The sequence below is a fragment of the Sorex fumeus genome, unplaced genomic scaffold (genome assembly GCF_029834395.1).
Source record: "Sorex fumeus unplaced genomic scaffold, SorFum_2.1 ptg000122l, whole genome shotgun sequence".
Lineage (NCBI taxonomy): Eukaryota > Metazoa > Chordata > Mammalia > Eulipotyphla > Soricidae > Sorex > Sorex fumeus.
The window spans coordinates 8,964,234-8,985,400 of NW_026606179.1; the positions used below are offsets into that span (position 1 = coordinate 8,964,234).

General features: G+C 54.1%; 1 protein-coding gene across 1 annotated transcript; it reads left to right on the top strand.

Moving 5' to 3' along the window:
* Positions 1 to 227: 227 nt before the first annotated feature.
* Positions 228 to 5,217, top strand: LOC130044505 (leukocyte immunoglobulin-like receptor subfamily A member 6). Its single transcript, XM_056137248.1, has 13 exons — positions 228 to 258; positions 382 to 417; positions 578 to 859; positions 944 to 1,240; positions 1,441 to 1,737; positions 1,910 to 2,212; positions 2,446 to 2,496; positions 2,660 to 2,785; positions 2,858 to 2,900; positions 2,973 to 3,010; positions 3,146 to 3,198; positions 4,492 to 4,644; positions 4,713 to 5,217. Exons 1-13 carry the CDS (start codon positions 228 to 230, stop codon positions 4,851 to 4,853), a joined length of 1,851 nt encoding a protein of 616 aa, XP_055993223.1. The 3' UTR covers positions 4,854 to 5,217.
* The last annotated feature ends 15,950 nt before the right edge of the window (positions 5,218 to 21,167 follow it).

Consider the following 21,167-nt stretch of genomic DNA (forward strand, 5'->3'; position numbering starts at 1 on the left):
CCGGGTGAGGGGGTGGTCAGACCTGGGGCTTCCCCCTACAAGGCGTGTCTGGGGGTGCCACTCTCTGTGCTGTTCCCCTAAAACAGCCTGTCCTCGGGGGCAGTTCCCCTTCCTGAGGGCTCTGATGTGATACCACGTGACATACAAGACCAACCCAAGAACACACCCTGTCTGTCCTGTGGGTCACCAAGTTCCCCCACTGCATGGCCGGGACAGGAGGAGATGCCATGACTCCCCTCACGGCCCTGCTCTGTCTGGGTGAGCCTCAGGAGGGACCTGAGTCTGGGGGGGCCCAGAGGTCAGGGTACCCGGGACTTGGGGGGCTCTGGGATGAGATTCCCTTGGGACTCAGGACAGACTCTCACAGGGTCTCTCTTTCAGCGCTGAATGTGGGTGCTGGGACCCCTGTGCAGGCAGGTGAGTGTGACCCCAGGGTCAGGCACCCCTGGGACAGAGCCCACAGACAGCTGAAATGGGAATATCAGTTCTTGGGGATGAGTGGTAGGATGTGGGGGGTCCTGGGCTAGAGCTGGGACTGGGACGGGAATGTCTGTGACCAGCCTCTGCTTCCTTCCAGGGACCCTGCCCAGACCCACCCTCTGGGCTGAGCCAGGCTCTGTGATCTCCTGGGCACAGCCTACGACATTTTGGTGTCGGGGAGCCCTGGGGGTCCAGGACTTCCGTCTGTCTAAGGAAAGCCCATTGTTCTGGGAAACACAAATGGCATTGGAGCCCGGGAATAAGGCCAAGTTCTCCATCTCGTCCATGTCAGAAGTTTATGTTGGGACTTATCGCTGTTATTATTATAGCCCCTCTGGCTCATCAGAGCTAAGCAACCCCCTAGAGCTGGTGGTCACAGGTGAGACTCACTCGGGGACTTAGCCGCTGCCTCAGGGTCTCTCTGTGGTGTGAGTGTGACCCTGAACCCCTGCCCCCCTCCCAGGAGCCTACAGGAAACCATCCCTCTCAGCCCTGCCAAGCCTGGCTGTGACCTCAGGGGGGACCGTGACCCTCAGGTGTGGGCTGGGATTCGACGGGTTTATTCTGACTCAGGAGAGAGAACCTGAGACCCACCGGACCTTCGAATCACAGACAAGCTCCAGTGGGCAGCTCCAGGCCCTGTTCTCTGTGGGGCCCGTGACCCCCAAGCACAACTGGACATTCAGGTGTTATGGCTACTACAGGAATAATCCCTATGTGTGGTCTCAGCCCAGTGACCCCCTGCAGCTCCTGGTCTCAGGTGAGCCCCCTGGTCCCATCCAGGCTTTGCAGCTACGTGGGATTATTGGGGTCTTTTTCCTTGGGGGCTTCCCAAGGGGAGCCTGTGCAGGTGGGGTGATGGAGCATGGGGGGTCCTGGTCCAGGGTTTGGGGACAGTATCTACTGGGGACAGGACAGAACAAATGGGCCCAGCCCTTGTCCCCCCTCATCTGTCTGTAGATGCATCTGGAAGACCCTCCCTTCTGAGCCCACAGGGACTAATCGTGACCCAAGGACAGACCCTGACCCTCCAGTGTCGCTCTGAGGTCATCTACGACCAGTTCGCTCTGTTCAAGGAGGGAGCCCTGGACTTCTCCAAGCGCCCTGGCCGGCAGACCCAGCCTGGGCTCTCTCAGGCCGACTTCCCACTGGGGCCTGTCAGTAGGTCTGATGGGGGTCGGTACCGCTGCTACGGGGGACACAGCCTCTATCCAGTGTGGTCAGGGCCCAGTGACCCCCTTGACATCCTGGTAGCAGGTGAGGGTTCACGAGTTCCATCAGGGACCCCGACTCTGCATAGGCCCAAAGGGTGTGGGGTGGGTGATGGGAGGATGAGGGTGTAGGGTCCCCAAGGGGGAGGGACAGTGACCCAGAGGAGGGTCCCGGGGACTCAGCTCAGAGCCGAACGCCCTTGCCCTTCCTCTCCTAGGACAGCACCACGACACTCCTATCCTCATGGTGCAGCCGGGCCCCACAGTGTCCCCAGGAGAGAACGTGACCCTGCTCTGCCTGTCAGGAGGCCTCAGGGACACTTTTCTTCTGGTCAAGGAGGGGACGGCTGACCCCCCACTGCGTGTCCACGCAGATAACAGAGATCACTTGACCCCAGTCAAATTCTCCTTCCACCCCGTGACCTCAGCCCACAGTGGCACCTACAGGTGCTACAGCTCACACAGCATCACCCCCTACCTGCTGTCACAGCCCAGTGCCCCCCTGCAGCTCCGAGTGTCAGGTGAGTCCCAGCCCTTGTCTTGTTGTTCTTCGTCTTCTCAAGGCCGAGTCCCCCAGACGGTGGAAGGGAAGGGGGAGGGGAGCTGGTAGAGTTATGGGGTCTTCTCTCATATGCTCTCACCCCTGCCTCTCTCTAGGATCCCCAGGTGGGAACTGGGCTGGGACCCGGGCTAACGAGGAAGGGAGATGGGAGGTCTCAGGCCCAGCCAGCTCCCCGGCCTCCTTCTCTTTCAGGGCACTCTGGGAACAGTGGCCACCTGGCCCCAGGCCCCATGTCCAGCACTGGTGAGTAACTGAATCATGACTCAGGGTTGAGTGGACACGGGGACAGGTTCAGCCCTGGCCTGCACTGACCTTGCTCTGCTCCATGTCCCGCTCATAAGGGGTAACAGTCCCGCACCCGCAAAGGTGAGGGAAGCTCCCTCCTCTCCAACCCCTCTGTTCCCAGGTCTCCCGGGGCCCCTGCCCCTGATTCTCGGGCTCTCTGCGGCCTGTGTCCTGCTCAGCCTCCTCCTCGGCCTCCTCCTGCTCCGACACCGCCGCCGGCAGCGTCAGGCTGGACACAGGAAGTCGGGTGAGTGGGGAGGGTGATGGCCACAGCAAGGCTGCCCGGCCCCGCCCAGAGCTCACACCGCACTGCCCGCAGGAGCCGCACGCCCGAAGCCCCAGGACAGAGGCCTGGACAGCGGGTAACTCCCAACCCAGCCCTCACCCCTGCCCGCGACCCCTCTCCCACCCTCACACTACCCTCTGCTCCCCAGCTCCGGCCCCAGGGCGCATGTCCAGAAGGAAGCCCCAGGTGAGAGGGCCCAGAGATCTCGGGGCCCAAGACAGGCTGGGAAGCTGGGGGTGAGGGCTCAGGCGGGAGTGGGGCTGCGGGTCTCAGACATCTCAGGGGACCCACCCGGCCCGCACCCCGGTTCTGTCCCAGCAGATGTTGCTGCCACGCACACAGGGCCTGAGCAAGGGGCACAGCTGGACTTCCGGGTGAGCGCTGCTCGGGACCCTCTCCCCACACTCCATTCCCAGGGCCCTCCCCTCCCCACAGCACCAGCTCCCAGTGGGCACCATCGAGCTTGGACTCAGGATGAGACACCCCAGTACCCTGTCCCTGACCCCACCCCTCCCCAGGCTCGGCCCTGACCCCACCCCTCCCCAGGCTCCCCTTCCTGCAGCTGGTCTCAGAGGGCATGGGACTCAGTGGGTCGCCTGGATCCCAGGCTCCCCCAGCCTATGTGCGTCAGACATAGAGTTCATCTCACACACACACACACACACACAATCACATTTACTCACACACATACACTCACACTAATGCACTCACATACATATACACACTCACTCACACCTTCTCAACCCCATTGCACATACTCCTACTCCAATACACAAATGCACACACTCATGCACATACATTTATACTCACACACTTATGCACACACATACACTAACACACATGCATGCACTCATATGCACACATACACACATAAACTAACTCACACATATACATACATACATATACATTCACACACACTCATACACTCACACACTGCACACATATTCATACACCCTGACACTAACACACACATGCACACACATTCACATATTCTATTCACTACACTCACTCTCACACTCACATTCACACTCAAACACACTCACTCATACACTCACACACACATATTCATACACACATTCACACTCACACTCACACATACATATGCAGCCACATACTCCCACACACACTAACACATACACACATTCATACACATTCACACACACACATTTACACTCACACACTCACACATTCATACATATACACTAACACATACTCACATTCATACATACACACTCACACACAACTCACACACACATTCACTCACAGACACACTCATGCACACACATGCAATCATATTCACACACACCACTCACAGTCACACAATAAGCACACACTCACATACACACACACATACACACACACTTCCTCAAGCCACTGCAGGTTCCCTGAGCCCTGGAGGTGGGGAGCAGGGATTAGGGGAGAGGGAGAAAGCAGCAGGTGTCAAGAGTCTGGGGTGGGGTGGGCAGACTTTTCAGGGGAGCAGTGGCCTGAGGGGAGGGAGCAGGCAGTTGTGAGGCTCAGAGAGCTGACAGAGCACCCAGATGTGTGTCACTGGGGCCACTCTTAAAGATCCCCGGAGGGTGGCTCATGCATGGTGGTCTGGAACCTGTGTCACCATGTGGAAGTGACATCACGGACACCCACCCCCCTCCTCGTGACCCCCACAGGGCAGACAAGATGCAGACCCCCCGGTAGCAACCAATGCCCAGGTGAAGTGCACAGGACTTGGGCGGGAAGTGCCTCTCCATACCCCCCTTTCAGGGGCTCCACTGGACACTCAGGACGGACAGATAGAAGAGGACAGACAAAGGGTGGGGCAGGTGAGTGCCTCCACTGCAGACCCCTGGCTTCCCTCAGCCCCACACCCCTGACCCCCGTCTCCCTGCAGGCACAAGCACCTGAGGCCCCCCAGGAGGTGACCTATGCACAGCTGATCCACCTGGATCCTGCACAGACCACAGCACCCCCTTCTTTCCAATCAGGGGGTTCCACAGAGCCCAGTGTGTATGCCACTCTGGCTTTCCACTAGTCCAGGAAGGACCAAAACCCACTATCCGCAGATTAGAGTGTAGGACCCCAGAAGCCACAGGAGCTAAAATTCCCATGGTTTGGACATCAAGCAAAAGATTTCTGAATCAGCATTCATTTGTGGAATATAAACTAACGGAAAGGGAGACTAACACTCAAGAATAGTAGAGATAAGCACCAGGAGGATTGCTCCACAGCTTGGAAGCCAGCCTCACATGCTGGGGGAAAGGCAGTTCAGATAGAGAAGGGACCACCAAGTAAAGGGTGCTTAGAGGGCCCGTTCAGGATGGGAGATGCGTGCTGAAAGCAAACTATAGACTAAATGATAACCACTCAATACCTCTATTGCAAACCACAACACCCAAAATGAGAGAACAAAAGGGTATGCCCTGCCACAGAAGCAGGGCGGGGTGGGGGGGGATTAGGTGTGGGTAGGGCAAGGCACACTGGGATCATTGGTGGTGGAGAATGGGCACTGGTGGAGGGATGGGTACTCGATCATTGTATGACTGAAACGTAACCATGAAAGTTTGTTAAGTCTGTAACTGTACCTCACGGAAATCCATCACAATAAATAAATAAATAATAAAAGATTTCTGAATCATCAATGTGTGACCCCAAACAGACAAGAGGACTGTGTTTCTCCTGAACACTACATGAATACCCACAGGACCCTAGGCCTGGGAAACGCAGCACCATGAACACACCACTGAGAAAGGCCTAAAGAGGCTGGAGAGATAGACAGGACAGCAGGAAGGCCCCTGGCTTGCATGGGGCAGACATGGGTTTGTTTCCCAGCAACCCATATGGTTCCCTGAGCCTACCAGGAGTGAGCCCTGAACATCACTGGGTGTGGCCCAAAAATTCAAAAACTAGATCCTATCCTGTAGAAAAAGAATCACAAGTTATTGCAAATGTGTGTGGAGAACTGGCTCAGGGGTAGAACACTCGCCCTACTTGGGTGAGGGCCTAGACTCAAATCCTGAAACCACCAAAAAAAATATTCCTAGTGAAAGTAGGAGGGGAAAACTAGGAGGAAAAGAAAACTAGGAGGAAATCAATAAAATTCAAAGAAGTTCCGGCACATATGCTGCCCAAGACCATGTGCTGCTTGCGCCCACGTGGCCGAGCACATGTGTTGCCCGCATCTCCCCTCTTGAGATGTGTACTTTCATGCTTTCCAGTCTAATGCTAGGCTGTGTATAGAGGCTCTCTCCGCCCTTGGAGAAGCCCGTGTTCTCTCTTGAGTACGTTACTCTCTCACTCTCTCTCCCTTCATACCTAAAAATCCTCCAAATAAAATCTATTTACTTCAAAAAAAATTAAAAACTAAAAAAATAAAGAAGTTCCTTTTGAGAAATGAGCAGATACTTCTTTGAAGAAGACAGACGGCCACCAGTACACATCAAAGCAGACAATGAAAAAGCATTCTGTCTCTTATTATTAGGGAAATGCAAATCAAGACAATAATGGGATATCATCTCACACCAGTGAGAATGCTGTATATCAAACAACCAGTGTTTGGTGCCAAATAAGCTCATTAACCAATCATGATCCAGAGATTCATAAATAAGTCTCGAAAGAGATCAGCAAGTTGCAGAGATGCTTCCGGATTCCAAAGTCACTATCCAGTTAAAAATTTAACCCCAAATGTATCACAGCCTTCAAAATTTTAGAATTTCTGGAGCATGCAGCTGTGAAGGCATCTCCTTCTCTGCGTCATTGGTATGCCAGGAGGAGCACACCACATTGGATGGGATATAAAACAGAAGGCAACCAATGTTGGTTAAGAATATGTTAATATGGGTGGGAGGGCTACTGGATTCATTGGTGGTGGAGGATGGGCGCTGGTGGAAGGATGGGTACTTGATCATTGTATAACTGAAACCCAAACACAAAAATATGTAAGTCTACAACTGTACCTCATGGTGTTTCACTAATTAAAAAAAAAATATATTGTCTGTGTCCTCCCATTGTTCATCGATTTGCTCAAGCGGGCCCATTAACGTCTCCATTGTGAGACTTCTTGTACTGTGTTTGGCATATTGAATACTCTCGGTAGCTTGCCAGGCTCTCCAAGAGGGGGGGAGGAATCGAACCTGGCTCGACCAGGCTGGCTGTGTGCAAGGCAAATGCCCTACCGCTGTGCTATCACTCCAGCTCCAACATAAAAAAAATATGTTAATACATATGTTAATACATAAGGTTTAACCAGTAACAACAGGTTAGTAATCTCTTATACAGGAGTTTAATGGGTCCAGGGTGAGATACAACAATCTTCACACACTCTCATCTAAGAAAATATTTTTAAGTCATTTTTAGTGAATTAATCATAAGAAGTAATACAAAATTAATCATTTCAGGTCTGCTATTGGGGCAGGCTTGGGTGGTGATTAGGAAAATAGGAAATAATGGTGGTGGGCCTGGTGTTGGAATATTAAATTAATAAATCACCATGAAGAATTTTATAAAAATAAAATTTAAACTTTTAAAAAAACAGTGTTGTCGAGAATAGGAGAAAGTGAGGCACACGGGTAGAAGGGAGAGGACTCATGGCAATGGAATTTGTGAGGAGCAATAATCCAATAAACATGGAAGCTGCAAGAATTAAGGCCTAAACTGCAAAGATCTTCCTGGCACCAATGATGGACCCTGAGGAGGCTGGACCCCACAGGGACACAAATTTCAGCAAAGACAGAGACTGCATTTAAGGGTCTGAAGGAGACTTCTGACACCTGAACAACCCCCATCTGCGCCAGAGAAACTCCATACCCAGGCAGCCGGCCAAGGCCCAAGAAATAAAATATAAAAGCCAGTCTTAAAGGCCATTCAAGGCTTTCTCCACCTTTGGAAAAACCTGTGTTCTCTTTCTAATGCCTCTCTCTCTCTCTCTCTCTCTCTCTCTCTCTCTCTCTCTCTCTCCCCCTCCCTCCCCTCCCCCCCCGCCTCCCCACTTCCCCCCTTTCTGTCCTTCCCCTTCCTCTTCCTTAAAAACCCTCCAAACAAAATCTGTTTTACTTCACTGTTTGTCCACTTCTAAAACTCCTTTCTAAGAGGCTGGAGCAATAATACAATGGGTAAGGCGTTTGCCTTGCACGCGGCTGACCCAAGTTTGATTCCTGGCATCCCATATGCTCCCCCAAGCACCACCAAGAGTAAGTCATGAGTGCAGAGTCAGGAGTAACCCCTGAGCATCGCTGAGTATGGCCCAAAAAAAAACTAACTAAAATTCCTTTCTGAGAGCTAAGAGAAGAACCTGAAAACCCTGGGTCAGGTCTAGAATTGACTTTCCTTTCCTGCAAAGACCACTTCCTCACTCCAGCCTGAGTCTGTGGCTCCCTGAGAGAAATCTTGGGTGGGGGTGGTTAACTCCCACTCAGAGAAAACCAAACAGACATCAGGTGTGACTTGACAGTCACCTGGTGAAGCTGACAGGGCTCTGGCCTGTGCCATGTGCCATGCAGGGTTTCATCACAGACTTTACCAGTCTGAGCCTTCCCAGACAGCCTCAGGGGGGCAGAGGGGGATCCGGAGAAAGTCTCTCTCCTCCCCACCTCACATAAGCTAGCTGTGCAGGCCCACCAACATCACAAGGACCCTCATTCACTGCTGATGGGAATGTCATCTGGAGCAGCCTCTAACGGGAAACAGTATGGAGATATCAAAGAAGAACGAACGAAGCTCCCATATGACACAGTGATTCCACTTCTTGGCAAAGCACAAAACATTCATCCCATAAAGGCACGCACAGTGCGGACTGTGGTGGGCAGGAAACTGGGGACATTGGTGGTGAGAAATGTACACTGATGAAGGGATAAGGGATGGATGTTGTTGGAACATTATATAAATGAAACCCAATCATGAACAACCTTCTAAGTGTGATTCAATTTTTTTAAATTATTTTTTAAAAGACACATACACTTGTTCATAACGAGTACATTAGCAGGACAGGGACAACCCATATGCAAAGAACAGATGAACAGATCAAGAAGTTGTGATGTTGGGAGCCAGATTGATAGGACAGCGGGGAGAGTGCTTGTGCACACGTCCGACCCAGGTTCTGTCCCCGGCATCCCATATGGTCCCTTAGCAACTCTAGGACTGATTCCTGAGTGCAGACCAGGAATAACCCCTGAGCACCGCCAGCTGTGGCCCCAAAACAAAACAAAACAAAACAAGCAAAACAAGAAATCGTGGCATTTGTACACAGTAGCACTGTAGCACTGTCCTCCCGCAGAATACTAAAATTCACTGAAGTTCACTGCAACTTGAATGGGACTGGAGAGTCACAAGCTCAGTGAAATAAGTCAGAGAGAGCACGCATACACATCATGCCAAATACCAAATGACTTCACTGATGGGAAAACAGGGAAACGAAACAAGCAACCAGCAGAGACAACCTGCGTTGACCCAGGTTACAAGGTTGCAGGACTGAAAACACCAAGAACTGGGGTTGTATTTGGGGGATTTGTGAGGGGGCCTGAGGACACAGTGGAGGACAGAGAACATGTGGGGAGTGGCGGGCGCCAACGTAGGGAAGAGGAAACCCAGCAAAGGTCTTAGTGTGCCTGGGGACAGTGAGAAAGGAGACGACACGGCGTGAGCTCTGTACCAGCAGCAGAGGACCCAGGAAAGCTGCCACAAATCGTGCTCGACTTCGCCACCCTCCAGAGCACCTAACGAGGTAAGACACAGCACCTCATTCCCCAGGCACGAAAGGGCAAGGCTAGGGTGAGCCACAGAGGAGGCTCACATTCCCACCCGTTTCCCAAGCTCACGCGGCCGTGGAGAACGTCAGGATTCTATGCATGTAAGAACTTGGGGGCACTGTCTGAGCACACACGTGTGAGAACCTCCAAGGACACGCACAGCACCCAGTGGTTCTGGCTCCGCCTCTGGGCGTGGCCAGTTCTAGGGCGTGGCCAACCTCGGGTGTGGCTAACTCTGGGGCGTGGTTTATTCCAGGAGTTGGGGCGGGGCTAACTCCAGGGCGGGGCAGACTCCAGTGGAGGGCGGGGCTAAATCCAAGGCACAGGGCCAGGTCTACGCAGGAACAACGGCTCATGGCAATGCCCACACACAGGCATTCTGAGCTGCGGCGTGCTGGAGGTCCCAGCAGCCTAGGCTTCACGAAAGGCCACTGTGGGTTCATTTAGAGCAGAACTGGGTATGGTCTCGGGCGTAATTTGGTCACAGGTGTGACCTCTGGTCACTAGGGGGCTGGCCTACCAAAAAGGCCGTCAGACACACAACTGTTCCTCTTCACAGCCGGTGCAAAGGGACTTCGGCCTAGGACAGACACCGCCTGCCCACAACACTGAGGACATTTTTTGCAGCTGATGAGTGCAGGGTAGCAGGGGCCCCAGGGACAGTGGGGAGAGCATTCCAATGGGAGAAATTCAAAGATTCCAGAGGTGTTATAACTTCAGAGAGGTCATGATGGCCTTTCTACCCAGTGTCCCCACACCCAGACCTGCCCTGGAAAGTGCCCCGCCTCTGGACTGCAGAGCAACAGATGGAACACCAAAACCCAGTCTCTCCTCAGACTCAGAAGCCAGCAGGTGTGAGAGAACCCCAGTTGGACCCCACAGGTATGGCCACCCAGCACAGAACCCCAACCCTTTTGTTCGCTGGTACCTTCCCTGCAGACCCCCTTCTATCCATGTCCTTGGGGGACAACAGAGCTGGTCTGAGGGCACAGTGGCATCCTGGGGGAGGGGGCAGAGAAGAGTGGGGAAGCCAGGCGGGAACAGGACAGGCACATGGGCACGTGCACTACCTGCACAGCCCTGTCACAGGATGCCTGCCTGTCACTTGGCTCTCATGGTCAAACCACAGGAACCCTTCCCAGTCACTGTGCTCCCGTGGGTCGTCTCTGAGTTCCTAGGAACCTGTGAGGTCCCACATTCGCAGCTTGTGGTGTCCACCTGCAGCCCCGTGGTCTCTCCATCACGGCACAGTCGCTCCTGAGTGCAGCTGATTCCATTCGACTTGGGGACTGTGACTCTGAAGTCTCCACAGCACCCTTCTCTCATTTTTGTGCTTATTGTCACCCCACCCCCATCCCACCTTCCTGCCATTGCCATTTCTGGGGGAACCCCAGAGATCACACACTGTCTCGTAGTGTCGGGAACTTCAGCAGTTGGTACCCCTGGACCACACCTGGCACAGGGGCCCAGGGATCCAATACATGGCCTAGGGCCTTTGAGGCCAGAGGCGCTGCCCTAAGCCAGTTCCCAGCCCCAATACTTTTTAAAAACGTCTTTATGTTTTATTCTGGGGGCACACCCAGTGATGCTCAGGGCTTCCTCCTGGCTCTGTGTTCAGGGATCACTACTGGGAGTACGGGGAGTGGAACCTGGCATGGCTGTGTGCAAGGAAAGCACCTTCCCCTCCGTCTCTCTGGCCCTGTGTTTTTGGTTTTGTTTTTTCCTAAACAGCTCTTCTTTTCCCATGAAAGTCACATCTTCCTCTAAGCGTTAGAGGAGCTGATGCATATTTCTTGGTAGAAGAAAGCCAGGACCTTGCATTCCTACAAGATATGTGCTCTACCACCAAGCCATATCCAGCCTTGAAACAACTTGTTTCTACAGTTTAACATTTTTTTTCTGTTTAGCTTTTTATTTATTTATTTATTTATTTTTAATTTTGGGGGGGCTCACACCTGGCGATGCACAGGGGTTACTCCTGGCTCTGCACTGAGAAATTACTCCTGGCGGTGCTCGGGAGACCAAATGGGATGCTGGAAATCGAACCCAGGTCAGACGCATGCAAGGCAAATGCCCTACCTGCTGTGCTATTGCTCCAGCCCCTGTTTAGCTTTTTAATCCAATATATTTTACTGGGGAGGAGGGGATGGACAGCAGAAGTACAACGGATTGGGTATCTACCCTGCAAGCAGCTAACCTGGGCTTAGTCCCAGCACCCCATGTGATCCCACACTGCCAGGAATAATTCCTGAGCACAGAGCCAGGAGTAACTCCTGAGCACTGCTGAGTATGTGATGTGTCTACCCCCCCAAAATGAATAAGTATAATTGTACAGTAGCCATACATTAGTGTTCTTAACTTTAGCCTTACTGGCCTTTTGAGCCAGATCTTTCTCACTCTCTTTTAAGTTTTAGGTTTTGGGACCACACCCAACAGTTGGTCACTCCCCGCAGAGCTCAGGGGACCAGGTGAGGACAGGGTCAAACCCGGTTTTCTACATGCAGAGTATGTGCTCTGCCACAAAGCTCTCCCTGATCCAAAGAATTGCAGAGAACTGTCATGCCCGGCAGTTGCTCAGGGCTTACTCCTGCCTCTGTGCTCAGGTATCACTCCGAGCAGGCCCAGGGGGCCATATGAGGTGCCAGTGATCAAACCTGGTTCAGGGACTGGAGCAATAGCACAGTGGGTAGCAGTGGGTAGAGCATTTGCCTTGTACGCGGCCAACCTGGGTTCGATTCCCAGCATCCCATATGGTCCCCCGAGCACCTCCAGGATGATTTCTGAATGCAAAGCCAGGAGTAATCCCTGAGAATCGCCGGGTGTGACCCAAAAAGCAAAAAAAAAAAAAAAACCTGGTTCAGGTCCCATCCCCACCATGCTCTATCTCTCTGGCCCTAGAGAATTCTTAGTTATGAGGGTGCACTAGGGGACAGACAACACCTTCATGCCTTCTGGCACGACCAGCCAGTAGTATTCTCTTGGAGGTGACACCCAGAATCTGGGCTTTAGCGAGTGCTCCAGGGGTGCAAACTTCACCAGGAAGCTGGTGCATAGACCTGGAGATCTTTCCAGAAACCCATTTCTGTAGGACTGCACTATCCCACAGCTGAGGCCTGAGTAAGAGAAGCTGGAAACCCTCTCTGAGTATCATCTCTTGTTTCATGTTTGCATGCACAATTCTCTGTCCTGCCCAGGCTCAGCCCCTTGAGGAGCCTACTTCCCCAAGCATCCTCCCCAACACACATACCCAGGGCCCCACCGGAGCCACTTCTTGAGTGCCCCCATTATTTCCCCAGTTGTCACCGAGAATTCCCAACTGTGATGGATCTATAGCCAGTCACTCATGGCAGTGGCTGACCTGCATGTACTCGGCCATCAGGATGGCGGGACATAGGCTCGTCACTTTGGAGTCCTAAGTAAGGCTGACCTGCCGTGCTAGGCTCATTGTTTGCAGTGTTCCAAACGTGATGATCACCTTGGGGTGTGTGGGCACTCAGGTTCACATCATACACACAGTCTCATATCACACACCCAGATACACACAGGCACACCCACAGTCACATTTAGACACACAGGGACACACTTAACAGAGACCCACACAGGCACACTCACACAGAGATACACAGGCATACCCACGAGCATACTCGCACACACAGTCAGACATAGGCACACCCACAGACACACAGGGACACACAGAGACACACACAGGCACACTCAGACACACAGGCATACCCACAAGCATACTCGCACACAGTCAGACACAGGCATACCCACAGTCACATTCAGACACATAGGGACACACTTACAGAGACACACACAGGCACACTCACAGATACACAGGCATACCCACAAGCATACTCGCACACATAGTCAGACACAGGCACACCCACAGTCATACTCAGACACACAGGGACACACTCACAGAGACACACACAGGCACACTTACATACAGACACACAGGCACACCCACAGCACTCTTGCACACACAGACAGACACGGGTACACCCACAGTCACACTCAGACACACAGGGACACACTCACAGAGACACACACAGGCACACTTACATACAGACACACAGGCACACCCACAGCACTCTTGCACACACAGACAGACACGGGTACACCCACAGTCACACTCAGACACACAGGGACACACTCACAGAGACACACACAGGCACACTTACATACAGACACACAGGCACACCCACAGCACTCTTGCACACACAGACAGACACGGGTACACCCACAGTCACACTCAGACACACAGGGACACACTCACAGAGACACACACAGGCACACCCACAGGCACACTGGCAAACACAGACAGACACAGTCATACCCACAGTCACACACAGACACACACACACACACACACACACACACTCAACTTTGGCCCTTGGCTGGCCGCTCTCCACCAGCCCTTCCCCCTCCCACCAAGCCAGCGTCCTTCCTCCTTCCTCTTACATGGGGCCATGAGTGTGCTCTGTGCTCACAGGCTGTGTGGTTACAGGAGAGAGCCACAAAAGTTTCTGGAATTCCCCTCAGTACATGGTCAGGCGCTGGGTGAGGCTGATGCTGACTCTTCAAAGCTTGCTGTCAGCAGACAGTTCCCACATACCATTCACAGTGGGGGGGGGGGGGTCTCTGAGATTTGCCAGTTTTGGTTTGGAGACCATACCCAGTCACGCTTAGGGGCTACACTCAGCTCTGTGCTCTGGGATTCACTCCTGGTGCTTTGGGGAACTATGCAATAGTGGGGTTTGTCTCTGGTTTCCTGTGTTCGTCATTGAGCTGGCTCTCTGGCCCTGGGAGTATTATTATTATTAACATTATTTATTGAATAAAATTTGCTTAGCGGGCCAGAGATATAGTACAGTGGGTAGGGAGCTAGCCTTGCACGCTGCCAACTCAGGTTCAATCCCAGGCTCCGGAGCACTGCCAGGAATTATCTTGAGTACAGAGCCAGCGATAGTACAGCGGTAGGGCGTTTGCCTTACAAGTGGCCAAAATGGCCGACCCGAGTTTGATTCCTCCGCCCGTCTCGGAGAGCCTGGCAAGCTACCTAGAGTATCTCGCCTGCACAGCAGAGCCTGGCAAGCTACCTGTGACATATTCGATATGCCAAACACAGTAACAACAAGTCTCATGATGGAGATGTTACTGGGCCCGCTCGAGCAAATCTATGAACAACGGGAGGACTGTGACCGCAGAGCCAGGGGTAACCCCTGAGCATTGCTGGGTATACCCCAAAATTAAAAAAAAAAAAAACTTGCCTAGAAAGATGTGAAGGGAGAGGAAGAGAGCAAGTGCGTGATCGGAGAGAACACTGGCTTCTCCAGAGTGGAAAGGCATGCAAGAGGCAGGCCGGGACAGCAGTCTCTTACACTTTTGAGTTTGATGTGCGCACTGTGAGACTGCTAGTGTGGCTTTCATGCACACCCCTCAGCAGCACCCATGCCCCCCAGCAGTCCCAGGGTCTCCCTTGCTCCTGCCAGGGCCCATTCAGTCCAGTTCTCAAGGTTCTGCTGCCTTTGTCCTTCGCTATGCCCTTATCCTGTTTCTTTTCTTTTTTCTTTTCTTTTTGTTATTCGGGTCACACCCAGCGAGTTCGGGATTTACTCCTGGTGGGTTTGGCGGACTATATGTGGTGCCAGGGAAAATCATCACTACAAGCACGGCTGGCAGCCGGCCAGACTGACAGGGAAGGAAGGACACTTGCATTCAGAGAAGCCCAGGAAAGGGAGGTGATAGCCCACAGTCCCTGCAAGGGGGGCCCCTCCTGCCATCCAGGCCTTATGTCCGGAACTAGTGACCCTCTTAACTGGGGCTGGGTGTGAGGAGGGCTGGGGAGTCACTTGGGTCTGGGGGGGTGTCCCAGCAGCTGTCCCCCAGACAGCCCTCAGGGCTGTAGAACAAGACCCCAGGCAGGGTCCTTCCCCTTCCCTGAGTCGAAGAACAGGAAGCCCACAGGGCACCTAGACACAGAACTGACCATGGGCTCTCCAGAAACCAGGTACCTCACCACAGAGCCATGGCAGCTGGCACCCTGACCCCAGCCTCGCTGCCCTTCTCTGCCTCAATGAGTCTTGGGGAGGGGGGACAGTCCCCTCCACTCCTGCCCAAGAGACTCCGGGTTCAGGGCACTGGGGGCGGGTCTGCTGCTCAGTCCCCCTTGCACTCCAGACTTGGCCTCATTGGGCTGGGGGCGCTCACAGGGAACCCATAGATCTGTGTGGGGGCCCTGGGGACTAGATCCAGGCAGGTGAGTCCCCCACTCCAGTCTCCTGCTTCAGTCCAGTGACCCTGAGACAGGGGTGCCCCTGGGTCTGAAGGGTCTGAAGGGCACACTAGGGAAACTGAGGGGGGGAGTCCCCGACATTCAGATCTGACCCCTTTCCAAGGACCCCCCAAAACCCTACATCTAAGAACCCCAGGCCCATAGGTCCCCAGGGGAAACTCTGTGACCATCTGGTGCCAGGGCCCCCCTCAGAATGCTGAGTACCATCAGTATAAAGAGGGGAGCCCAGGATTCCATGCTATGAAGGTGTCCCCAGGCCCCAGCAGCCAGACCAGCTTCTTCTTCGAGCACATGAGCACACACTGGGTGGGACAGTGCCAGTGTGGGAACAGCTGTGCTCAGTACCCAGCATAGTGCAGCAACCACCTGACCCTGGTGGTGATCGGTAGGGGCAAAGGGCCAGGACCCCCTATCATATGGGGTGCTGCCCCTCCCTAGGACTGCAGCCCACACCCTCGCTCAAGGCCCACCCAAACCCCATGGTGGCATCACGGGGGAATGTGACCCTCTCCTGCAGTGCCCAGAACAAGAACAGGATGGACACTTTCTACCCAGAGAAGGCGGGGGGTACAGAGCCCTGACACAGGGAACCCCACTTCTCTCAGGGGTGGTGGGAGGCACACTTCCCCCTGGGCCTCGCAAACGTCTCCCAAGGAGGCCCCTGCAGCTGCTATGGTTCTGTCAGTTCCCTGCCCTGGGAATCTGCCTAGTGCCCTCTGCGTCTCCAAGTCAAAGATGAGGACCCACTTCGGGTCCCAACAGTGCCAATAGCACCCTGAGCTGTGCTGGGAGCAGGTGGGGGGTTGGGTGAAGAGTTCGGGATTCCATACCCTAGAGCCACAGCTGTCAGGGTGGCGGAGCGACCTGAGATCTCTGAGACCCAGGGGCAATGTGGGGTGTCCCCGAATGCCACTGCCTCCTGGTCCCCCGACGTGTTCAAGGTGCCATTCCCATGGGCCCAGCGCAGCTCTCTGGCACTGTCTGGAGACTACCTGACCTTGCAGTGCTCAGAGAAGTCTGACACATTTGCTCTCACCACGGACCAGGAGGGGCACATCTCCCTGCCTGCTCTTCATGGACAACAAAGCCCCACCTTTCCCCTAGGGCCTGTGAACAGCTCTCACAGGGGTCAGTACAACTGCTAGGGGGTCTCTCCCCACTATGATCACAGCCCAGTGTTCCCTTGGACATCCTGGTGGCAGGTAAGGGGTCCTCTGCAGGTCCAGCGGGCAGATCCTAAGACGCTGGAGAGAGAACAGGACAATGAGGGGACAATGGGGATACACCCACACAAGGTCAGGGAGACGACAGGGCAGGCCAGAGTTGAGCTCTGCACCATGACCCCCTGTTCAGGCCCAGCCCTGCATGGGCCCCAACACCACTGGAGAAATTCCCCAGATCTGAGTCACAAGGAGCCCTCACCAGCGCTGGCTGTGGCCCCAGAGCAGAAGCAAATAAAGCCTCCATGTGGAGGGACCCTAGGGCGGCACCCCGGACAAGGACAAGGACTCAGCCAGATGCTGCTGTCTCCCCCCAACCAGCCTCTCTCCGCAGGAACAGGAAGGAGACCCTCGCTCTCAGCCCGCATGCCTAGGGAGGGAATGTCACGCTGCTGTGTCACTCTGCCGTGAGCTCTGACACCTTCCATCTGCCCAAGAATGGCTCAGCGGCTGTCCCACTGCACTTCCACCTTGAGGACCCAGCCGCCCCCTCTCAGGCCAGCTTCACCCTCAGGGCGGCACCGACAGGTGCTACAGTTTACAACACACCACACCACCACCGCCCCTACCTCCACTGCCATGCCCCAGTGAGCCCCTGGAGCTCCTGGTCTCGGGTAAGGCACTGCAGCCCTCCCCGGTTCAGTTAAGGGGTTGCACATGTCAAAGGAGGGGCTCACAGGGCACAGAAAAGTCAGGACCCATTCCCGCCTCTGCTTACCCAGCTGCAGCCCCTCACCAAGCCCCAGGATATGCCCGAGGGGGAGTGATGGAGGGGCTGGAGAGACTTAGAGTGGACCAAGAGAGAAACTCACTCACACCCAGAAACCGACTCAGCAGCAATGAGCAAGGCCTGATTCCCGGGCCACGGCCCTGGCCCCTGCTCTGTGCCACATGTCCAGGGGCTGGGCTGGGCAGAGAGGGGGCAGGTAAGGCTGGGTCACAGGGTGAAGACAGCCTGCCCCTTGCCTCCCTCTCCTCCCATGAGGTGCAGAGAAGGGGTGCTGTGACAAGGGGGACGAGGGTGTCTCTGGGAAGCACAGCAGCTTCATAATGAACCCCACAAACCTCCAACATGTGGGGGGTGCACAGGCCCCACTCATGTCAGAAGCTCAGCACCTGTGGACTCAGGAGAAAACAGGGCATGCAAGTCACAGCCCTGGTTCATGGCCCTGCTCTGGACCACCCTCCCTACAGAGGGCACCCCTGCCATGATCCCTGTCCCTGACCTTGCTCCACCTTCCCGGTGAGCGCTGAGTTCCACACTCTCCATGTCCCCACAGGCCACTCTGGATGGGCAACTCCCCAGAAGGGATCCTGCAGAGCAGACTCATCTGGGCCTGAAAGGTGGGGACGGGCTTAGGACAGGTGTTAACAGGGTCAAATCTGGCACTGAGAGAACATAAAGGGGCATTGAAAGAGAAGCAAAGGGGGCCCAGCGGGAACAGGTCCAGCCCTGGCCTCACTGACCTCACTCTGCTCCATGTCCCGCTCATAAGGGCGTGACAGTCCCACGCCCACAAAGGTGGGGGAGCCCCGCTCTCCAACCCACTCTGTGCCCGGTCTCCCAGGGCCCCTGCCTCTGATCCTCGGGCTCTCTGCAGCCTGTGCTCTGCTCGGCCTCCTCCTCGGCCTCCTCCTGCTCCGACACCGCCGCCGGCAGCATCAGGCTGGACACAAGAAGTCGAGAGTTGGGAAGGTGATGGCCACAGCAAGGCTTCTCAGCCCCACCCAGAGCTCACACCCCACTGCCCGCAGGAGCCGCACGCCCGAAGCCCCAGGACAGAGGCCTGGACAGCGGGTAACTCCCAGCCCAGCCCTCATCCCTGCCTGAAACCCCTCTCCCACCCTCACACTACCCTCTGCTCCCCAGCTCCGGCCCCAGGGTGCATGTCCAGAAGGACGCCCCAGGTGAGAGGGCCCAGAGATCTTGGGGCCCAGGCGGGAGTGGGGCTGCGGTCTCAGACATCTCAGGGGACCCACCCGGCCCGCACCCCAGTTCTGTCCCAGCAGATGTTGCTGCCACGAACACAGAGCCTGAGCAAGGGGCACAGCTGGACTTCCGGGTGAGTGCTGCTCAGGACCCCCTCCCCACACTCCATTCCCGGGGCCCTCCCCTCCCCACAGCTCCAGCTCCCAGCAGGCCCCACTGAGCTCAGGCTCAGGATGAGACACCCCAGTACCCTGTCCCTGACCCCACCCCTCCCCAGGCTCCCCTTCCTGCAGCTGGTCTCAGAGGGCATGGGATTCAGTGGGTGCCCTGGAGCCAAGCCTATGTGCGCTGAACACAGAGTTCATTTTACACACACACACACACACACACACACACACACACACACACACAATCATATTCACTCACACACACACAGATGCACTCACATACATACACACTCACTCAGACCTTCTCAACACCATTTTTATACTCCTACTCCAATATACAAATGCACACACACACACTCACACACATACATTTTTACTCACACACTCATGCGCACACACACTAACATATGCACACATACACGCAAATACACACACATGCACACATACTCATACACCCTCACACTCAGACACACACACACATTCACTCTCCTCATTACACTCACTCTCACACACACTGATGTACACACTCATACACTCTCACACATACATACTCATATATTCACACGTGCACATACACATTCACTCTCACAGTCACGCATACGCATGCAGTCATACAGGCACACTCACTCACATATGCACATGCTCATACACAATCACACATACATTCACACATACACACATTCGCTCACACATGCAATCATATGCACTCGCACACACCTCCTCACACACAGTCTCACACATACACACACACACACACACACACACACACACACACCCCTCCTCAAACTGCAGCAGGTTCCCTGAGCCCTGGAGGTGGGGAGCAGGGATGAGGGGAGAGGGAGAAAGCAGCAGGTGTCAAGGGTCTGGGGTGGGGTGGGCAGACTTTTCAGGGGAGCAGTTGCCTGGGGGGAGGGAGCAGGCAGCTGTGAGACTCAGAGTGCTGACAGAGATCACAAGTTTAGGGGTTCTGGACTGGCTCTGTGGGATAAAAAAACTTTTTTTTGTTTGTTTTGGGAGTAAGCCATGAGCAGTGCCCATGACTTACTCCCAGCTCTGTGCTCAGGGATCCCTCTGCTGTGGGAGCTCAAACCGGGTCAGACTCATGCAAAATAAATGTCCTACCCACTGTACTATCCCTCCAGCCCCATGGGAAACATTTTTAATAAAGTAACACTGAGTAATGACATTCCACCAATGTAAGTTATGGGTAAGTTACAACTCAGCACTGTTACACTACTTTCTCTTTCCCACAGAAGCTCTCTGTCCACATCAGACAACTCACCCTTCTCACTGCATTTGCCCGCCTCTCTCCTTCCTCCTTCTCTCTGCTGACCATCAGTTGTTCTTGCAGTCTGTTTTGTTTTGAGATTTTGGGTTGCCTTTTCTCCTCATGGCCCCCGCAGTGCCGAGGACTAGGATCAACCTGGGGCTCCTACCTGCTGATCACATGCTCCCGAGCACACACTGCTACCCAAGGTCTCTGTCCCAGGCCCCAGTTTGTTTTGACTTCCACATGTAAGTGCACACTTGCAGGGTTTGGAAAGGCCTGTTTCACTTTGTAGTAACCCCCTAAGGGTCAATGCTCCCAAAGTTCTGAGTAACATTGCCTAGACTCTCTCCTACAAGCAACCGTGCCCTCTGAACCACTGAGTTCTCCCTACTCCCATCTTCTCAGAGCTTTATACTCGGAGAGATTCGTGGTTCCATACAATAGGATGCAAGAGACAGTAGCACAAAGAGGAATGCAAATAGTAGTGTTTGATCTGTGGCCTTGAAGAGATGGTAGTTTTAACAGGGATCACATTGAGTCTATGGAATGTCTGTCTCTAGGCAGGGTGGCCGTTGGTCATTTTAATCCAAGCCCTCTTGTCCTCTTCTATTTAACGGGACCAACAGTTTCAAAACCAAAACCAATTGCTGTGTTGGTTCCTAGATTGCTCTTGGATACAGTTGTAAATGAACTCCTTTTCCTCTAATTCATTGTATTTCAA

Excerpts from the sequence above, each read along its gene's own strand:
- LOC130044505 (XM_056137248.1), top strand. The coding sequence starts at position 228 with ATGACTCCCCTCACGGCCCTGCTCTGTCTGG. Across the intron at positions 1,738-1,909 it reads CCTTGACATCCTGGTAGCAG|GACAGCACCACGACACTCCT; the intron begins GTGAGGGTTCAC and ends TTCCTCTCCTAG. Across the intron at positions 2,901-2,972 it reads GACAGAGGCCTGGACAGCGG|CTCCGGCCCCAGGGCGCATG; the intron begins GTAACTCCCAAC and ends TCTGCTCCCCAG.